This window comes from Chiloscyllium plagiosum, unplaced genomic scaffold (assembly GCF_037043375.1).
Source record: "Chiloscyllium plagiosum isolate Xiang-an unplaced genomic scaffold, Cpla_swu_hap1 HiC_scaffold_16, whole genome shotgun sequence".
NCBI classification, from domain to species: Eukaryota; Metazoa; Chordata; class Chondrichthyes; order Orectolobiformes; family Hemiscylliidae; genus Chiloscyllium; species Chiloscyllium plagiosum.
Window position 1 is genome coordinate 84179286 of NW_028270154.1, and position 16276 is coordinate 84195561.

The window sequence follows — 16276 nt, forward strand, 5'->3', positions numbered from 1 at the left end:
GACACACACCCACCCACTCTCTCTCTCGCAGACACACACACCCACCCACTCTCTCTCTCTCTCAGACACACACGCACCCATTCACTCTCTCTCAGACACACACCCACCCACTCTCTCTCTCGCAGACACACACACCCACCCACTCTCTCTCTCGCAGACACACACACCCACCCACTCTCTCTCTCTGACACACAGACCCACTCACTCTCTCTCAGACACACACGCACCCACCCACTCTCTCTCTCTCTCAGACACACACGCACCCATTCACTCTCTCTCAGACACACACCCACCCACTCTCTCTCTCGCAGACACACACACCCACCCACTCTCTCTCTCGCAGACACACACACCCACCCACTCTCTCTCTCGCAGACACACACACCCACCCACTCTCTCTCTCTCGCAGACACACACACCCACCCACTCTCTCTCTCTGACACACACCCACCCACTCACTCTCTCTCAGACACACACCCACCCACCCATTCACTCTCTCTCAGACACACACCCACCCACTCTCTCTCTCGCAGACACACACACCCACCCACTCTCTCTCTCGCAGACACACACACCCACCCACCCATTCACTCTCTCTCAGACACACACCCACCCACTCTCTCTCTCGCAGACACACACACCCACCCACTCTCTCTCTCGCAGACACACACACCCACCCACTCTCTCTCTCGCAGACACACACACCCACCCACTCTCTCTCTCGCAGACACACACACCCACCCACTCTCTCTCTCTCGCAGACACACACACCCACCCACTCTCTCTCTCTGACACACACCCACCCACTCACTCTCTCTCAGACACACACCCACCCACTCATTCTCTCTCTCTCAGACACACACCCACCCACTCATTCTCTCTCTCTCAGACACACACGCACCCACTCATTCTCTCTCTCTCTCGCTCTCTCTGACACACAAACCCCCCAATCTCTCTCTCGCAGATATACACACGCACCCACTTTCTCTCTCTCTCACAGACACACATGCATCCACTCACTCTCTCAGACACACACACCCTCTCTCTCTCAGACACACACACCCTCTCTCTCTCAGACACACGCACCCTCTCTCTCTCAGACACACGCACCCACTCTCTCAGACACACGCACCCACTCTCTCAGACACACGCACCCACTCTCTCAGACACACGCACCCACTCTCTCAGACACACGCACCCACTCTCTCAGACACACGCACCCACTCTCTCAGACACACGCACCCACTCTCTCAGACACACGCACCCACTCTCTCAGACACACGCACCCACTCTCTCAGACACACGCACCCACTCTCTCAGACACACGCACCCACTCTCTCAGACACACGCACCCACTCTCTCAGACACACGCACCCACTCTCTCAGACACACGCACCCACTCTCTCAGACACACGCACCCACTCTCTCAGACACACGCACCCACTCTCTCAGACACACGCACCCACTCTCTCAGACACACGCACCCACTCTCTCAGACACACGCACCCACTCTCTCAGACACACGCACCCACTCTCTCAGACACACGCACCCACTCTCTCAGACACACACACACCCACTCTCTCAGACACACACACACCCACTCACACTCTCTCTCTCTCAGACACATGCACCCACTCACTCTCTCTGACACCCACCCACTCTCTCTCGCAGACACACACACCCACCCACTCTCTCTCTCTCTGACACACACAGGCCCACTCACTCTCTCTCAGACACACACCCACTCACTCATTCTCTCTCTTAGACACACAAACCCCCCAATCTCTCTCTCTCGCAGATATACACACGCACCCACTTTCTCTCTCTCTCAGACACACGCACCCACTCACTCTCTCTCTCAGACACACGCACCCACTCACACTCTCTCACACACACCCACTCTCTCTCAGACACATGCACCCACCCACTCACTCTCTCAGACACACCCACCCACTCACTCTCTCTCTCAGACACACACCCACTCACTCCCTCTCTCACAGACACACACACCTCTACTTGGTCGTTCTGTCCCACAGACATACACACACCCACTCATTCTCTCCTTACAGACTGTGTGGACTTGTTGGGCCAAATGGCCTTTTTCCAAACTGTAGGGTTTGTATTCTGTGATTCTAAGATATTAGGAAACACCAGCAGGAGAGGCGTTTAGGGAGAGGCTGAATAGGCTGGGGCTGCTTTCTCTGGAGCGCTGGAGGCTGAAGGGTTTACAAAACCTATTCGAGGTTTACAAAACCTGGTAGAAGTGTATAAAATCATGAGGGGCCTGGAATGGGTAAATGGGCCAGGTCTTTTCCCTGGGGTGGGGGAGTCCAGGATGAGAGGGCATAGGTTTAGGGTGAAAGGGGAAAGATATAAAAGGGACCTAAGGGGCAACGTTTTCATGTAGCTGGTGGTACGTGTATGGAATGAGCTGCCAGAGGAAGTGGTGGAGGCTGGTACAATTATAAGATATAAAAAACATCTGGATGGGTATATGAATAGGAAGGGTTTAGAGGGATATGGGCCAAATGCTGGCAAATGGGACTAGGTTAGGTTGGGATATCTGGTCGGCATGGACAAGTTGGACTATAGGGTCTGGTTTCCATGCTGTACATCTCACTGACTCTGTGAAACTAGTCCTGATCACACAGGAGGCACTATTTATAAGTTAAAAACAGATAATCCTGGTGTGTAAATCCCTTAGAAAACCCTTCCACATGCAAGAGAGTTTAAAAATCCCCTCCGCAAATCGTAACTGATGGTAGATCAACTTTTTATTGAATCATAGAATCCCTACAGTGTAGAGAGAGGCCATTCAGCCCATCAAGTCTGCACCAACCCTCCAAAGAGCAGCCAGACTCAGGCCCTGCCCTAACCCCATATTTCTCATGGCTGTCCCACCTAACCTACACATCCTTGGACACTAGGGGCAATTTAGCATGGCCAATCCACCCCATCCAGAACCTGTTTGGACTGTGGGAGGAAACTGGAGCACCCGGAGGAAACCTAGGCAGACGCACGGGGAGATTGTGCAAACCCCACACAGAGAGAGTTGCTGGAGGCTGGAATCGAACCCAGGTCCCTGGCACCGTGAGGCAGCAGTGCTAACCACTGAGTGCTAACTGCCTTGGACGTGGATCGTGGTTAGAACATGGAACAGTCCAGCACAGGAACAGGCCCTTCGGCCCACACCGTTGTGCCGCACGTGACGCTAAATTAAACTAACTCTTTCTGCCTGCCCTTGGGGAAATTAAAATTGTACTCCAACTACCATCTGAGAATAGCCGGGGAATAGAATCGAATTGTGGATTCTCAAGATTTGACAAACAAAAGTCAATCAGGGTGGTCAGTGAAACAACGCAAGGCAGATTTACTCGTCTGCGTTGGTTTAGAAAGATCAGTCACTCTCCTATTGAATCGGGCTCGAACGTAGTCTCAGGTTCCTGTGTTATGATGCCTGGTCATCAGGCTTCACAAAGTCTGGTGAACAAAAACTTCAGTTATCAGTGACCCAGCTTTGAGTGTTCTGGATCTCTGGGCCCAGTGACACACTCTTTTCGCTGGGGATATCACAATCTGCAGCCCCCTTTACAAAATAAGGTGAAACTTTTTTAACCTCTGAATTGCGAAGCGGTTTGTGAAGCTTTTGCTGAGACGGTTCAAAGCATTCAACTAGCAGTCACTTTCGCTAATGGAAAAGGACAGAGGTTCCTGTCACAACTGAATGAATTTTCAGAAGGTGGTCCCAACTGAAACAGCCTTTGGCAGTGAGTGGTATTAACCCAGGAACAAGTGAGCAGGGATTTGGAGCTCCTGTCCCGATGTGGACAAAGGTCTTCATCCTGTTGGTTATTCTTTCTGACACAAACAGCAAGGGCTGTGTGGAGTTTGCACATTCTCTCCGCGTCTGCGAGTGGTTCCTCTGGGTGCTCCGGTTTCCTCCCACAGTCCAAAGATGTGCAGGGCAGGTGAATTGGCCATGCTAAATTGCCCCATAGCGTTAGGTGCGTTACACAGAGGGAAATGGGTCTGGGTGGGTTACTCTTCGGAGGGTCAGTGTGGACTGGTTGGGCCGAACGGCCTGTTTCCACACTGTAGGGAATCTAATCTAATCTAATCTAATCTAATCTAATCGAGATTGGGGATACATATCAATCGGGGAGCACAAGGATAAAACGCAAGTCACGCACAGACAAAGCTCCCTTTCTAACTGTTGTCAGCTGCATTTCAGAATTACGTTGGGAGTGGCAGAGGATTAGAAGCATGAGGAAAATCGGCTCCTGCCATCTCCAGCACTGTCCATCAATTTTATAATCCCCCCCAGACATGCAGCACGGGCAATTAGCCAAGGGACAAGAGCCAGATCCCAGCAGTTACACAGTGCGATCTGTCTCTCGTTTCTTGACTATTCCCCCTGCTGTATGTCTGGGTGAACTGTTTCAACAGAATAAGCTGACTGCTTTGTAACGGGTGACAATTTTAATACTCATACTCAAGATTCTGAACTTGGGATATGCACTCGCAAGTGACCTCGAAATTCTGACTGTCCCCTTTAGTCACAGAGCCATAGAGATGGAAACAGACCCTTGGGTCCAACTCGTCCATGCCAACCAGATATGTTAAGTTAATCTAGTCCCAATTGCCAGCACTTGCCCCATGTCCCTCTAAACCCTTTCTATTCATATACCCATCCAGATGCCTTTTAAATGTTGTAATTGTACCAGCCTCCACCCCTTCCTCTGGCAGCTCATTTCATACACGTACCATCCTCTGCATGAAAACATTGCCTTTTAGGTCACTTTTATATCTTTCCTTTCTCACCCTAAACCTGTGCCCTCTAGTCTGGACACCCCGACCCCAGGGAAAAGACTTTGTCTATTTATCCTATCCATGCCCCTCATGATTTTATAAACCTCTATAAGGTCACCCTTCAGACTCCGACGCTCCAGGGAAAACAGCCTCAGCCTATTCAACCTCTCCCTATAGCTGCAATCCTCCAACCCTGGCAACATCCTTGTAAATCTTTTCTGAATACTTTTAAGTTTCACAACATCCTTCCGATAGGAAGGAGACCAAAATTGCATGCAATATTCCAACAGTGGCCTAACCAACATCCTGTACAGCCACATGACCCCCCAACGCCTGTACTCAAAACTCTGATCAATAAAGGAAAGCATACCAAACACCTTCTTCACTGTCCTATCTACCTACGGCTTTATTTTCAAGGAGCTATGAACCTGCGCTCCAAGGTTCCTTTGTTCAGCAACACTCCCTAGGACCTTACCATTAAGTGTATAAGTCCTGCTAAGATTTGCTTCCCCAAAGTGCAGCATCTCATATTTATCTAAATTAAACTCCATCTGCCACTTCTCAGTCCACTGGCCCATCTGATCAAGATCCTGTTGTAATCGGAGGTAACCATCTTCGCTGTCCACCTCACCTCCAATTTTGGTGTCATCTGCCTTGGAAGTTGTCAGCTTGTAATCAAAGGGAGGAAGCCATTTGATCGCTCAACTGATTGATTTATTGTAGTCATGCGTACCTAAATACAGTGAAAAGTTTTGTTTTGTGAGCAGTACCTAGTGAACAAGGACACAGATCATGGGTTACTCAGACAAAGTGAGGCACACAAGGTTATTCAATGAGATCAAAGCCAATCTGCAACCCAACTGAGTGTTGCCAAAGTCTAGCTCACGCCCTTTGACAAAATCGCTCACTTGTCTTTGAAGTGAACAAATCAATCTTTCATCAGTTGCCATTTGCAGAAGAGACTTCCAAACTTCCACCGGCCTTCTGCTTGAAGAAACATTTCTCAGCTTCACCCCCAAAAGGTCTGGTTCTGATTTTCCGTCCTTGACATCGCCCTTCCCTCGCCCGAGGCTAGACTTAGTCACAGTAGGTGGAGATGAATTAGGCAAAATTAAAATGCGATGATGTGTTGATATTTTCCAGCCTGATGTTAACACCCGGAGCTGGGGGACAGGCCAGTCATTTCCCTCCACAGGCTTGAGGTTGCTCTGGGCCTTTGTTGGTGGAGGATGCTGGGTAACCCATTGTTGGCGCTGTTGGAGGTCATGTGATGCCCCCTGCAGATAGTTCCTCATTGACCATCTGCACTCAGGGTTTACGTAAGCCCTTGCCGCTTTGTATTCTCAAGGGAGAGTCATCTTGTGATATTCCAGTGTTTGTGACACTGCCACACTTGCAAATTTTGACAGCCGGTTAACAGGATGAGGAACACCCTGTTTCACTTTCTGTCTCTGCTACCACCTGGCTCTGATAGCCACTCCCGCACCAGACACCAAATCTGTCTGTCGCCTTCTGCCTCGGATACAGGTACAGAGACATTTCTCAGAAAGGGGTCATCTTGCCGGGAACTGGCACTGGTTCACAAATCGAAAAGAATCCTCGACAAACAAAGCTCAAATCGCCACAGTCCCAAAGGAACTCGGAGAGAGACGAGTGGCAGTGGTCAGCACGCCTCAGGCGAGGGGTGAGGGTGAGGGTGAGGAGGAGAGCCCCTCGTGGTAACCTCAGCCGGTTGAGGGAACTGAACCCACGTCGTTGGCATCCAGCCAAGTGAGCCAACGGGCAGAAATCATGAAGCGAGAGGCAGAGAATTCCGAAATTTACAGGCGTTTGCAGAATCTCCAAGCGGCTGCCAAGCGTGGAACTGATAGTGTCACACCACACGGAAACGCACCCTTCTGTCCAACCCGCCTGTACGACCAAACTAAACAAGCCCCAACTACCTGCACATCTGTCTCACCCTAACCCTGTCTCCCTGTCTCCCTGTCCAAATGTCTTTTCGATGTTGTAACCCTTCAGTCATTTGCCAAATACATCAAGCAACATACTCACTAATGTTACCCTGACCAGCATTTCATCGTTGATGTTAATCAACTCTGAATCACTCAACACACGTTTGCACAAACAAGGGCTGCCCCATTGCCTTGCTGAGTGATAACTTGCCATGCTAGCCATTTCCCTTTGTATGTAAATCCCAGGGAGGGCAGCTCCCTGTTGCCTGGATGATGTGTTTAACTTGGTTAAAATCACCCATCGGCAAAATGTGTGCTGTTGGAAAAGCACAGCTGGTCAGGCAGCACCCGAGCAGCAGGAGAGTCGATGTTTCGAGCGTAAGCTCTTTATCAGGAATGACATTCCTGATGAAGAGATCATGCTTGAAAAACGTCGAGTCTCCTGCTCCTTGGATGCTGCCTGACCGGCTGTGCTTTTCCAGCACGACACTTTTTGACTCTGATCTCCAGCACCTGCAGTCCTCACTTTCTCCTGGTTGATTAAAAGCACCCGCGGGCACTTCACAGGAAACCCGGTAAAGACGACGATTAAAAAGCTGCAGATTCACACACGGAGACTGCCTCACCTGCTTTCGTGCCTTGATGCGCTTGTGTACAAAGTCTGCAAAGGGTTTGCAGGGAATAAAGCGGCCGCTTCCCGGAGTGACATGAAGGTTCCCATCTTCCAGCACAATCTTGCCCTGACTGATGACGACAACAGGAGCTCCACACAACTCTGTTCCTTCAAAGATGTTGTACTCCACGGCCTGGGGGCAAGAACATTCCAATTAAAACTGAACAAGGACGAGTGTTTACACTCAGCTGATGGTTAGATCAAACTGTGTTGAGCACTTGCTTCAAAATCCCTTCCCTTTAAGGTTAGCATAACACACTAACCCGCTCTCAAACATCCTGGGGCTCACCACTCACCAGAAACTGGTGATAACTGAGCCAGATAACTACAAACTGTAAACTCAGGACAATGTCTCGCCAACCAACACAGCTGGGTGCGATCCGAGCTCCAGGTCACCACGCTTTTTAATTCCCCTTCCCACTACCTTTCCGACATCACCATTCTCGGCTTCCTCCATTGCCAAAGTGAATCAAAGCGCAAATTGAAGAAACAACACTTTATCTCTTGCCTGGGCAGCCTACAGCCCGGACGACTCAACATTGAGTTCTCCAAATTCAAATAACCTCCCTTTCCACCCCGGTCTCCCTCCCACTCCTTCCTGCCAAAAACCGGATTCATTCCTCCCATCGACGAACCAGGTCATACCCTCTACCTGTGCTTACCTCTCCCCACCAAAAAAACCCTCCTCCACCCCCTTTATCAGCAGCTTCCCTGCCCCTCTCCCCCCCCGCCCCCAACACCCACCCCCAGTTCTGAAGAAAGGTTACATCTGAAACTTCGACTTCTCCACCTCCTGATGCTGCCTGGCTTGCTGTGTTATCCCACCTCCTGCCGGTCTACCTTGGATTCCAGCATCTGCAGTTTGTGTTTGTCTCTACATAAACACCATGGCTATAAGAACAAATTTAGATTCTCCTGACTCACAAAGGCCTGTCCACCAGCTACAAGGCACATGTCAGGAATACTCCCAAGCTCAGACTAATGCGCCATCTGGACACAGCTGCTTGATTGGTGCCTCATCTACCATCTTTAAGAACACCTTTAACATAAAACATTGCAGCATAGCACAGGCCCTTTAGCCCTTGATGTTGTGCCGACTTTTAGAACCAATTAAAGCTCATCCAACCTACACTATTCCATTTTCACCCATATATTTATCCAATGACCATATAAATAGCTTTGAAGTTGGCGAGACGTTGCAGGCAGGACGTTCCACGCCTCTACTACTCTCTGGGTGAAGAAACTACCTGACATCTGTCCTTTATCTATCATCCCTCAGTTTGTAGTTATGTCCCCTCATGCTAGTTATTAATTCCCTCCCCTGTGAATACAGCACTGTGTGCAGCGATTGCAACGAGTTCAGCCAACTCCACCTCACAGAATCGGAGTTCCCTGATTGGGGCTGTTCATCAGGGAGCCCTGGCTGACAGATTAAAAAGGAGGGTGGCACGGTGGTTAGCACTGCTGCCTCACAGCGCCAGAGACCCAGGTTCAATTCCCGCCTCAGGTGACTCTGTGTGTGGAGTTTGCACATTCTCCCCGTGTGTCTGCGTGGGTTGCCTCCGGGTGCTCTGGTTTCCTCCCACAGTCCAAAAATGTGCAGTTTAAATGGCCATGTTAAATTGCCCTTAGTGTTAGGTGAAGGGGTAAATGTAGGAGAATGGGTCTGGGTGGGTTGCGCTTCGGCGGGTCGGTGTGGACTTGTTGGGCCGAATGGCCTGTTTCCACACTGTGTAATCTAATAAAAAAAAATCGAACAAACAGATGCTGATAGAGGACTCTGAATGAGGGCAGCACTAAAGTAAACGTGCAAATAAAGGGTGACTTGGTGATGGTTACCAGCCTCGGAGACGTTATGTCACTGAGGACCCGAGATTGCACGGTGGCACAGTGGTTAGCACTGCTGCCTCACAGCACCAGAGACCCGGGTTCAGTTCCCGCCTTGGGCAACTGTCTGTGTGGAGTTTGCACATTCTCCCCGTGTCTGCGCGGGTTTCCTCCGGGTGCTCCAGTTTCCTCCCACAGTCCAAAGATGTACAGGTCAGGTGAATTGGCCATGCTAAATTGCCCGTAGTTCATTAGTCAGGGGTAAATGTAGGGGAATGGGTCTGGGTGGGTTGCTCTTCGGAGGGTCGGTGTGGACTTGTTGGTCCGAAGAGCCCGTTTTCTCACTGTAGAGAATCTAATCTAAAATTGCAGAACGTCACAAACAGGCAGACTCTACAACAAAGGCAGTGAATATACAGGAACAGCATCATCTGCAACCTCTGCTCTGGGCTGCTCACCATCCTCACTTGGAAATATACCGTACGTACTGGAGTAATAGTTGATCTCATGTAAAAGTCAACCACCTAGTTTTGGACAAATAACCTGGAATTTTCCATATATCTCGTGTAAAAGTCAACCCTAGTTCTTCACAGATAACAGATCAATGTTTAGGAGTCAGTGTGATGGCAGTCACATCTCGCTCCAGTATTTCAGTCTGCCCGTTTTGTTCTGCTCCTGGTCACCCAGTCCTCTGACTGTTGAGCTCTGCTCCGGGTTTTCAGAATTACCAATTATTTGTTTTTATTCATTTAGAGGTCAGTTGGGCTTCTGCTAATGATATGGTATGAATTTCAACAGGCATGAATTGCAGCCCCTCAAACATAGTATCCACATAACAGTCAACCCCCCCCCCCCATAAGTTTAACCTTAAAAAGTAGTCAAAAGAATTTGACTATTAATCGAGTATACACGGTAATTATCACTCCTGGGTCAAAATCTCACAACCACTTCATTACAATACCGGGGAACAGACCACAATATGCTGACTATATTGTCTGAAGGTGATGCATCAGCATCACCTTCTCAAGAGTACTGAGGGATGGGGTCAGAAATGCTGGCCCAATCGGTGATGTCCACATTCCACAAAAGCGTCGGTAAAAAGGCTGGTGTGGTGAACGCAATAACCCAGGAGTGAGGATGATGCCCATTTTGATCCCATCTATGCCACTTTCAGCCTGGCTACAAAATGAATCAATGCTAATAGCACCTCACCAGGGCAAGGAAGATCACCGGTCTCTCTCCATTTCCTCATCATTAATCATGAAGCCTCACAGGAGATGATATAAGTCCAGGGTTGGGCACTGGTATAATGCCCTGGATGTCAGTTTGCTTGCTGAGCTGGAAGGTTCCTTTTCACCATGCTAGGTAACATCTTCAGTGAGCCTCTGGACGAAGCACTGCAGATGACTCTTGCTTTCTATTGAAATGTTTGGGTTGGTGATGCCATTTCCTGTGGTCATTTCCCAAGGTGATGTCATTTCCTGTTCTTTTTCTCAGAGGTTGGTGAATGGGGGTCAATGTGTTTGTTGATAAGAGTTCCGGTTGGAATGCCATGCTTCTAGGAATGTCCTCCCTAGGAATAACCTGCCCAAGCTAACAGTGAAAATCTGTTGGAGGCAGCTGTAGAACTGAACTTTAGTGCAAATCATAAACACGAGGGGAGAAAATGATCACTTACCCTCCGAGACGAGAGAAACAATTCAATACTATTAAGGCCACCAACAGTGAGGCAAGAGATGGTATATGTCTGCCTGTTGGAATTATGAGCGGAATTTTCTACAAAGGTGGGACAGGAACAAAACAGTGGGTGTAACCTTCATCAGAATGAGTTTGGTTCTGAATTTAAGGCCAGCACTTTCCTGGCCGGTACAGATTAATTAGCCCAAGCGTACTTTTCAGAGCATAAGAAAATGGTTGTCTTTTACCAGGCAATAAAACAGAGACCGAAAACGGGTTGAGTTTCAAAGCTGTGTCCCTGCAAGTTGGCCAAACACAGTGGAATAGAATCCTTACAGTGTGGAAACAGACCCTTCAGCTCAACAAGTCCACACCGACCAATGCACCAAACCTACACATCACTGAACACAATGGGCAATTTAGCATGGCCAATTCACCTGACCTGCACACCTTTGGATTGTGGGAGGAAACCGGAGCACCCGGAGGAAACCCACGCAGACACGGGGAGAATGTGCAAACTCCACACAGATGCCCAAGGCTGGAATCAAACCCGGGTCCCTGGCGCTGTGTTCCCTAACCACTGAGCCACCATGCCGCCCCAGTAGAAGCGATCAGATAGTACTGCGGCCTCCAGAGTTCCCAACCCATAGCCACTCTGCCAGGGAACGCATATGGACCCAGAATGTGAGATGTCTGTTACAAAACCCGGACATTCTGGGTTCGCACTGCTGTGACAGGCTGGGCTGAGATGGAAAGGAGCTCTGGAGAAAGTGAGGATTGCAGATGCTGGAGAGTCAGAGGCGAAAGTGTGGCACTCGAAAAACACAGCAAGTCAGGCAGCATCAGAGGAGCTGGGGAGTTGACATTTCAGACATAAGCCCTTCAGGTCTCACACAGTGAATTAGACTTGCTCACGTAGGTGGCTCAGTGGTTAGCACTGCTACCTCACAGCATCAGAGACCCGGGTTTAATTCCAGACTTGGGTGACTGTCTGTGTGGAGGTTACCCATTCTCCCTGTGTCTGCATGGGTTTCCTCCAGGGGCTCTGGTTTCCTCCCACAGTCCAAAGATGTGCAGTTTAGGTGAATTGATCATTGCTAAATTGCCCGTAGTGTTCAGGGGTGTGTAGGTTAGGTGCATTAGTCAGGGGGAAATGTAGAGTAATAGGGTAGGGGAATGAGTCTGAGTGGGATACTCTTCGGAGGGTCGGTGTGGACTTGTTGGGCCAAAGGGCCTGTTTCCACACTGTAGGGATTCTATGTTTCCTTGTGCCAACTCTGCTATTGCAACACCCAAGCCGTGGGTTGAGACACGCAGCTCAAAGAATGAACCAGCTGCAAATACAACTGGACCTTCTCAGCCAGGCTGCCCAGCAGAGGGTAAGCACTTCACTGTCTGTGCCAGGCTCACGGGTAATAGGGGAGGGTGGGGAACAGCTCAGATTGTGACATAGCTTGGCAGATCTTGGGATGCGTTCAAAGACTGCTCCTACTGCCCAGATGTTGGCAGTCCCAAGGACGGGAGGGGAGTATTTTGTCAAAGGCAGGTACAGCTTTTCTCACAAGATATGTTTAAAAATCAGAATGGAGTTTCACTGTTAAGGTCCTGTTTAAGAAATATAGTTCAGCAATAAAATGCCATTGCCACTTTATAGCAATCCCCTCTTTAGGTCCATTTCATTCAAAGCAGGGAACCTAACAGGGTGGAGGGAGGGTATTTAATGGGGGGAGGGCACTAACAGGGTGGAGGGAGGGTATTTAATGGGGAGAGGGCACTAACAGGGTGGAGGGGGGTATTTAATGGGGAGAGGGCACTAACAGGGTGGAGGGAGGGTATTTAATGGGGAGAGGGCACTAACAGGGTGGAGGGAGGGTATTTAATGGGGAGAGGGCACTAACAGGGTGGAGGGAGGGTATTTAATGGGGAGAGGGCACTAACAGGGTGGAGGGAGGGTATTTAATGGGGAGAGGACACTAAGAGGGTGGAAGGAGGGTATTTAATGGGAAGAGGGCATCAACAGGGTGGAGGGAGGGTATTTAATGGGGGGAGGGCACTAACAGGGTGGAAGGAGGGTATTTAATGGGGGGAGGGCACTAACAGGGTGGAGGGGGGTATTTAAAGGGGAGAGGGCACTAACAGGGTGGAGGGAGGGTATTTAATGGGGAGAGGGCACTAACAGGGTGGAGGGAGGGTATTTAATGGGGAGAGGGCACCAACAGGGTGGAGGGATGGTATTTAATGGGTAGAGAGCAATAACAGGGTGGAGGGAGGGTATTTAATGGGGAGAGGGCACCAACAGGATGGAGGGAAGGTATTTAATGGGGAGAGGGCACCAACAGGGTGAAGGGAGGGTATTTAATGGGGAGAGGGCACTAACAGGGTGGAGGGAGGGTATTTAATGGGGAGAGGGCACCAACAGGGTGGAGGGAGGGTATTTAATGGGGGGAGGGCACCAACAGGGTGGAGGGAGGGTATTTAATGGGGAGAGGGCACCAACAGGATGGAGGGAAGGTATTTAATGGGGAGAGGGCACTAACAGGGTGAAGGGGGGGGGTATTTAATGGGGAGAGGGCACCAACAGGATGGAGGGAAGGTATTTAATGGGGAAAGGGCACCAACAGGGTGAAGGGAGGGTATTTAATGGGGAGAGGGCACCAACAGGGTGGAGGGAGGGTTTTAATGGGGAGAGGGCACTAACAGGGTAGAGGGAGGGTATTTAATGGGTAGAGGGCACCAACAGGGTGGAGGGAGGGTATTTAATGGGGGGAGGGCACTAACAGGGTGGAGGGAGGGTATTTAATGGGGAGTGGGCACCAACAGGGTGGAGGGAGAGTATTTAATGGGGAGAGGGCACTAACAGAGTGGAGGGAGGGTATTTAATGGGGAGAGAGCACTAACAGGGTGGAGGGAGGGTATTTAATGGGGAGAGGGCACTAACAGGGTGGAGGGAGGGTATTTAATGGGGAGAGGGCACTAACAGGGTGGAGGAGAGTATTTAATGGGGAGAGGGCACTAACAGGGTGGTGGGAGGGTATTTAACAGTGAAAGCTCATCAAACAGAATGGAGGAAGGGTATTCATAAGAATACAGGGCATCCAATAGCATCACTATTTGTGTGACCTGCATTATGGAGGTGGTGGGGATCTGATTTGGCCAAAGTACAGTTTTGACAGTCCCCCAAGACACCTCTCTGATGTTTCATTCTTCAGGTATAAATGGAACCGGTTATAAAGGCAGATTGTATGAAGCAGCAGCTGATCAAGCAGTGCCCATTTGGTGCCAACTGTATTGTTAAATTTCACTGTCTAGGTGCCCAGAGTCCACTGCCTGTCCAGAACAGTCAGTCCACACTGTATCAAACAGAGGCAACTAGATGAAAGCATAGTGGTAGTGTATATTGCGAAGTTGTGCAGACTCTCTTCGGAGTCAGATCAAGACGGCCTGGGGCAAGTACATATGGGAGGGAGTAGCAATGATTAACAGTCAATGGAAAACATAACACAGAGTGATGACAAGCTTAAGTCAAGACAGCTCCAGGAGACCACTACCCAAACCTCCGTCTTACTCTGAAGGAGGGATGGCTTTGTGTCATTTGGATTTGGATGGCATCGTATGGTGATAGAGTGCTTCAATGATGTATTTGTCAACAAACAAAATCATCAAAAAAAACTAATTATCCATACTGAGATTTCAAACTCTCTGCTTTTCAAACAATAGGCACAGCAATAATCTTCAGATATTGCAATCCAGCTGAACAGATCGAATGAAGTCGACTGCAGGACCACACCAGGAATTGTCCTAAGTTCTTATTTATGTAGACTGGATGAGCCAAGGGCACAACTCACTGTGCCAATGGGCAGCTCACCATCCATGGGCAGACAGGATTGGTGGCTCGGATGCTGACTGAAACTGGAGGAAAGTTCATGGGTCAACCGGGACCATTAAATGGTCAACTAAAGGTCACTAAAAAGCCTCCTCCATGTTTTCAAAAGCTTGAAAACATGTACTAACAGATTGAAGAACAGCTTCTTCCCTGTCGTTAGCAGACCTATGAATGGACCTCTCCTTTATTAGAGTTGATTTTTCTCTGTAGCTTTAACACTATATTCTGCATTCTGTTCTATTACCCTGATGTATTTGTGTAAGGTATGATTTCTCTGGATAGCATACAATTGAACACATTTCACTGTATTTCAGTATGCGACAATAAATGAAATGGAATCCAAATCAAATCAAAACAACAATGGGTGCAGTCCATAGTCTTGATTGTGGGTACAGGATGCCCTCTGCCCAATGGTGGCCTCATAACCCCCCATGGTCTCTCCTGACTCCATACATTAGCCCAATCCAGCACCCTTACACTGCTCCCAACTCCGCTCAGCTAGCCCTCCTTGTCTTATTTCTCATCATTCATTCACGGAATGAGGGCGTCACTGGCTAGGCCCAGCATTTATTGCTCATTCCTAATTGCCCAGAGGACAGTTAAGAGTCAACCACATTGCTGTGGGTCTGGAGTCGCATGTAGGCCAGACCAGGTAAGGATGACAGTTTCCTTCCCTAAAGAACATTAGTGAACCAGATGGGTTTTTCTGACAATCAACTCATGGTGCTCGTTAAAGTCTTAATTCCAGATATTTATTGAATTAAACTATCACCATCTGCCATGGTGGGATTTGAACTGTCCCCAGAACATTACTTATGTCTCTAGATTAACAGTCCAGTGATAATAGCACTAGCCATTGCTGCCCCCTATAGGTCCGGATCTACAGTATCTCTTTTTATTTGGATGGTTGGTGATAGGCTCAGCAATGGCCATGCCACCCAATGGCACTGCTGGGTCTACAGCTCTGAGCCATTTCTCCCTCTCCAATCAGGAAGAGCTCATTTCCGACATCTCCGCTGGATTCATGTATATTTTCTGCGTCCATTGCTCCCAACGCGGTCTCCTCTATATTGGAGAGACAGAGCACAAACTCAGGGACTGATTCAGGGAACATCTCTGGTCCGTATGCTCCACCTTCCAGTTGCCAGCTTTTGCAACTCCCCCTCCCACTCCCCTGACACCTGTCCATCCTGGGCCTCCTCTACCGTCAAAATAATGCCACACGCAAAGTGGAGGAAGAACATCTCATCTTCCACCTCGGAGATGACAACCCTATGGCTTCAACATAGAATTCACCAGCTTGCAAATCTCCCCACCCCCCCACTCCATCCTAGGTCCAGCCCTCCCTCGCCACCTTATCCCGTTGACCTGACCTAACCTGTCATAGAGATGTACAGCATAGAAACAAACCCTTTGGTCCAACTCGTCCATACCGACCAGATAGCCTAAACTAC

At 49.3% G+C, this 16276-nt stretch overlaps 1 protein-coding gene across 4 annotated transcripts in view; it reads right to left on the bottom strand.

Annotated features, from left to right (window-relative positions):
• Positions 1–16276, bottom strand: part of LOC122556804 (dihydropyrimidinase-related protein 3-like) — a 270164-nt gene that overhangs the window by 55281 nt on the left and 198607 nt on the right. For all 4 annotated transcript variants that reach the window (XM_087995490.1, XM_087995488.1, XM_087995487.1 and 1 more), the window contains exon 12: positions 7389–7568. In XM_087995490.1, coding sequence (XP_087851616.1) covers positions 7389–7568 — 180 coding nt within the window. The remainder of the gene's footprint in view (positions 1–7388; positions 7569–16276) is intronic.